The sequence below is a fragment of the Mus musculus genome, chromosome 12 (genome assembly GCF_000001635.26).
Source record: "Mus musculus strain C57BL/6J chromosome 12, GRCm38.p6 C57BL/6J".
In the NCBI taxonomy this organism is placed as follows: Eukaryota; Metazoa; Chordata; class Mammalia; order Rodentia; family Muridae; genus Mus; species Mus musculus.
The window spans coordinates 69957604-69963227 of NC_000078.6; the positions used below are offsets into that span (position 1 = coordinate 69957604).

Sequence of the window (5624 nt, forward strand, 5' to 3'; positions counted from 1 at the left end):
GCTGAGCTAGACACTAAGCTGGGCCAGTGAGCTGTAGGACTGCTTATCTCCATCCCTGAATGCTGGGCTATAGGCATGTGCACCTGTGACTAGTTTGTTTACATGGTTGTTGAAATTTGACCTCAGGTCCTCATGCTTGCATAAGCAATTATTTCTACCCCCTGAGCCATCTCCCCAGCCTACCTTGTAACTTTTTTAAAACTTGAAGGTGTAGTTCAAGAACATTTAATGTGCTTCTACTCAGCCTAAGAAAATATTCACTTGGCTCCATTCAAAGTAAAGCAGTACAAATGCTAAGAAAAATGTACTTCATAGTTCAATAGCTTTATATTTGATTATTTTAAACTCTATTGGTCAAAATTGCTTTGGTATAATTTGACTTCTAGAAGAGCTGAAATATAAGCAGTTTTCTCCACTTTGTGAACAAATAGTTGGCAATTACATTGGGTCATGTCTTTTCATCTTAAAAAACCTTGTTTAAATCATAGATACTATTTCCTATGTTTTTAGAGAGGAGGGCTGGGCATGGTGGCACGCCCTTAATCCCAGCGCTTGGACACAGAAGCAGGTGGATTACTGTGAATTTGAGGCCAGCCGCTCTACAGAGTACATTTGATGCCAGAGCTGTAATAGTGAGTCCCTGTGGAGAGAAACAGAGACAGAAGGGGGATTAAGAATGACTGTATTATCCAGGCATAATGGTGTAAGCCTGTAATCTCAGCCCTTGGGAGACAGAAGCAGGCAGATCCCTTGAGTTGGAGGCAAGCCTGGTCTACAGAGCTAGTTACAGGATATCCAGGGCTACACAGAAACCCTGTCTCGAAAAACACCAGCAGAAATCATAAAACGCCTTTATTATATAAGGCAGTATACTAGCCACATTTAGTGGTTAATCCTCGTGGATATGGAGGCAACTAGTTCAGACTGATGATGACAGGAATCAGCCTGTGAGAAATGCATCAAGTAATTCTGTCATGCAAACATCGCTACGTATGTACATATACCTAGATGTTTAGTCAGTCCCTCAACTTGTCTTCTTGATGCAATCAAAATACATAAATGCAGAGAGTATCAAGCTGTAGTTAGCATAACACAAAATACTATGTTACTGTACCGAACTTTTTTAATAAAGTAGAAATGGGCTCTAAAATACTGTTGAGAGAAGTGTAGTAAATATAATCATTTATTATGAAAATTCTGCACTGCATGAATTGTATACGTTATACTTTAAGCAATAGCAGTTGAATAGGCTGTTCATAGTAACTGTGCTCTGACTGACAACACAGTTCTGGCTGCAGTGTCTCGAGGTGGTGGAAGTGTAGCCCACCCCTTAGTCCATCACTCTTAGGAAGCATTCTGGTGTACTCCAAGAAAAGGCATGGACACAGTTGTTAATTTACTCCATATTACATAAACAGAAGCCTCTCTTTCTGACAGGTTTGTGGTGGTGATAAACCATTTTTGGCCCCTAACGACCTGCAAAGCAAGCACCTGCAGCTAAAAGAAGAATCTGTGAAGTTATTCCGAGGCGTGAAGAAGATGGGCGGGGAAGAGTTCAGCCGGCGTTACCTGCAGCAGCTGGAGAGTGAAATAGATGAACTCTACATCCAGTATATTAAGCACAATGACAGCAAAAATATCTTCCATGCTGCTCGAACCCCAGCCACACTGTTCGTTGTCATCTTTATCACATACGTGATTGCTGGTGTGACTGGATTCATTGGTTTGGACATCATAGCTAGCCTGTGCAACATGATCATGGGACTGACGCTTATCACCCTCTGCACCTGGGCATATATCCGCTACTCTGGCGAATATCGAGAGCTGGGTGCTGTAATCGACCAGGTAGCTGCAGCTTTGTGGGACCAGGTGAGAGTACCTTCAGGTTTGCACATGCTGTGTAATTAGTGTTGCATTCACTATTAGAAATATACAGGTGAACATGACTTGGGCCCATTCTTTAAAACTTTACAGTATACCAAGATTTGAGCAACTAACTAAGTCCTACACAACTGCTTTCTAGTTAACATTTTAGTATTTAAAACATACATACATTAACAGCATTTTTACTCTCTGATTCTAAAATATTACCGTGTGAGAAGTTAATAGTGTTAGTAGTGTCTGACAGTCATTTAGCTGTCGTGACCTTGAGTTAAACTTAACTTAGCCCTTGACTAGCACTGGCTTGGTGAGGGGCATATGTGAACCACAATCATTTGGTTATATGTCATTCCCTTTAAGTATCAGATTACTTCAGACTGTAATTGACCTATACTTCTGCACTAAGCTGCAGCATGAGCCAGTGGTCAGCCTCTGACGTAGCTGCCTGTGGGCCAGCTGCTGGCTCTGCTGGTCTAGTTAGCTTCAGCTGAGGGAGTCAGGACCACCATGGCATGGTGGTCAAATAACTAAGGACAGGAAAGACAGTGGGAATATATAAGAAAGAAAGACAGTAACTTACTACTGTCCCAGAGTCTCTTCAGTTACTTAGTGAGAAGTTAGGGAAATTAAAGGAGCCCATACAACTTTATGTTTTAAGCTTTTGACCATTGTGATCTAGAGGTAGCTGACAGTATGCAGTGTGAGGAGCACACCTGTCTGTACTCTGTAATAGAAGGGTAACTAATGAGTTGTGTGCTTTGAGGACTCAAGCTGAAATAACACTGCCTCCCAAACTACTCACTCTCTTGTCAGCGCTCATGCACACAAGGCTAAAGATGGGTTACCTGTGTAAACCTCAACACCTTCCTAGAACACACTGCTAAAACTTATCTGAAATGCAGAATTGGGTTCTTTAAAATATTCTGATAAAATACGGAATCTAAACTTAAAAATCTTCAGGAGTATTTTTTCTTAATGCTTATAATTGATATTGCAAATGAAGTTGAAAATTATGAATTAAGCAAGATATAACATTTTCCTTTTAAAATTCCCTTTGCTACAGGGAAGCACAAATGAGGTAAGCTAACATTTTTTAATTAACAGATATATTATTTGTAAATATGATATTCCTATTTTATAACTGACTAGGTATTAAAGGATATTTTAGAGCATAATCTTAGAAAATATTCTCTAAAATGTAAATTTGGCCGGGCGGTGGTGGCGCACGCCTTTGATCCCAGCACTTGGGAGGCAGGCGGATTTCTGAGTTCGAGGCCAGCCTGGTCTACAAAGTGAGTTCCAGGACAGCCAGGGCTATACAGAGAAACCCTGTCTCGAAAAATAAAAAAATAAAAATAAAATGTAAATTTGTATGAACTTTTAACATATTCCAAATATTATGTAGGACTTAATTTGAACAAAAGTGTCATTAAAGGGTGTTTGATTTTAGTTCTGTGTAGACAAGGTTCATGTTTTCAGCTCAATGTTGTAGTATTTAGTTTCCCCATATTGGTCAAATAGTGGACAAGCAGAAACACAGGAGCAAAGGTTTGGTTGGCTTAGTATGAGAAGAGACCGTGGCAGCGGCCGGCAGGGAGCAGGGAAAGATGGATGCTTGCGCTCAGCACGTTTGCTCCTTTTATTCAGTCTGAGGCCACAGCCCATGGGATAAGTAGTCTTCCCCACACTCGGGGTGGATGTTCTTGACCTAGTTGATCTTTCTGGAAACATCTGTATAATCATACCTAGAGGTGCTTCCATAGTGACTCTAAATCCCGTAAGGCTGACGGTGAAGACCGACCGTCACAGGTATCCCCTGCAGTTCTGCAGTGAAACCAAGCAGGAGTACAATCTGAGTAGATTCCATCAAAGACGTGATTTAGTAAACTAACTTCACTAGAAGAACAAATCAAACTTCAGCTTGTACATAAACCTTGGGCAGGGGAACTTAATACCTGAAGAGAACTGGAATTAAGCTCTGTACACTAGGAGCAGCAGCATGCCAGAACTAGGGTGACACCGTGCTGTACTGACCACGTTTACATATCTGAACATGGCACTAACCATATTTAGTGTTAGGAAAACAGCTATAGGGGCTGGAGAGATGACACAGTGGGTAACAGCATTGGCTCATCTTCCAGAGGTCCTGAGTTCAATTCCCAGCACCCACATGGCAGCTCACAACTGTCTGTAACTGTAGTCCTGTGGGATTCAATGCCGCCTTCTGCTGTGCAGGCATACATGCAGACAAAGCATCCATATATGAAGTACACGAATGAATAAATCCTCTTTAGGGAAACACCTATGCAGAATCACAGAAGGTTTTTGAGAATAGCTAAGTAGATAATAAGCTTTTACCCAGTTCTTCAAAATATTCAAAACTACACACTCCAGAATACATGAGTCGGAATTGGGTGTTCAGTATGTGACAGAGGGATAACTCTTCTACACTAGCTGAGGGGAGAAACAAAGATACTTAGGAGTACCCAAAAATGTGAAATATGTAAATATGTGAATGCATGCTGTAGTGGCACGTGTCTGTAATCCCAGTACTCAGGAGGTGGAGGAAGCAGGATCATAAATTTGAAGCTAACCTGGATCACACAGTGAAACTTGTAAGAAAGGCCCTAAAATTCTTTGGATTCAAACACCTTTAAAGTAATACGAGGGATAATCAGGAGGTCACGTCAGTGGTGAAAGGCTTTTTGAGGTGGTGGCTCTGAATGAGTCTGCGCAGTCAGAACCGAGTAGTGGAGACACTGCCGGGGAGCACACGAAATAAGAGAGCCCAGCTGGGCACGGAGAGGGAGCCTTTAGCTGACCTAGCACACCCGTAACATAGAAAAGTAGCCAGTTCTGGAAGATACATTACAGCAGGAGGTTACAGATCTATGCTGTCTAAAACTGGCAGTACTTCACGGTGAGATGCCCACATATCCGTCTGGGACATGGAAAGCTGCTGGGCTGGGCTATATTCTAGGAGATGTTTAAGATAAAGGAGGTTCGGTCAGAGAGTAAAACCTTGATAAGCTTAACCACCAGCACAGGCCGTGGGCCTGAAACTGTTCTACATTTTAAGATAGTAGGAACTGCTGTTTGTTTTACATGTGTGTGAGTATTCAGCTGCACGTCAAGTCTGTGTACCATGTACATGCAGACCCAGTGGAGGCCAGAAGAGGGCATCAGATCCCTTGGGGTTGGGATTACTGGTTACAGTTAGGAACCATCACGTGGGTGTTAGGAATTGAATCCAACTCCTCTGAAGAGCAGCCAGTGCTCAAACCAGCTAGGCCATCTCTTCAGCCCCCACCAGTCAGTGTTTGAGAGAGTGATGATATAAAGATGTATCAATTTGGGACTGAGAAGAGGGCTCAGTGGGTAAATCACTTGCCACCCAAGGCTGAGGACCTGAGTTCAGATCTACTCAAATGCCAGGTGGATGTGGTGGCCCATCCATAATCCCTCTGCTTAGAAGACATGCGATTCTTGGGGCAAGCTTGGTGGCTAGACTAGCCAAACTGGTGAGAGACTCTGCCTCATATATAATGTGGAGAGCATTAAAGGAAGATGCCCAACAACCTCTGGCCTCCACATACACCCACACACACAAACACATGCATGCACACCGTATACAAAAATGTATTTGAAAAGTATGACTTCAGCATGCTGAATTTTATATAGTACTATAAGCTAAAAAGGAAATGAGACCTGTGTGTCTTCTAACCCTGGTTCTTATATTCTAG

The 5624-nt window shown here is 42.3% G+C and overlaps 1 protein-coding gene across 1 annotated transcript in view; it reads left to right on the forward strand.

The window, feature by feature from the left end:
• Nucleotides 1-5624, forward strand: part of Atl1 (atlastin GTPase 1) — a 70981-nt gene that overhangs the window by 64499 nt on the left and 858 nt on the right. The window contains exons 13-14 of the mRNA NM_178628.5: nucleotides 1438-1869; nucleotides 2945-2959. Coding sequence (NP_848743.1) covers nucleotides 1438-1869; nucleotides 2945-2959 — 447 coding nt within the window. The remainder of the gene's footprint in view (nucleotides 1-1437; nucleotides 1870-2944; nucleotides 2960-5624) is intronic.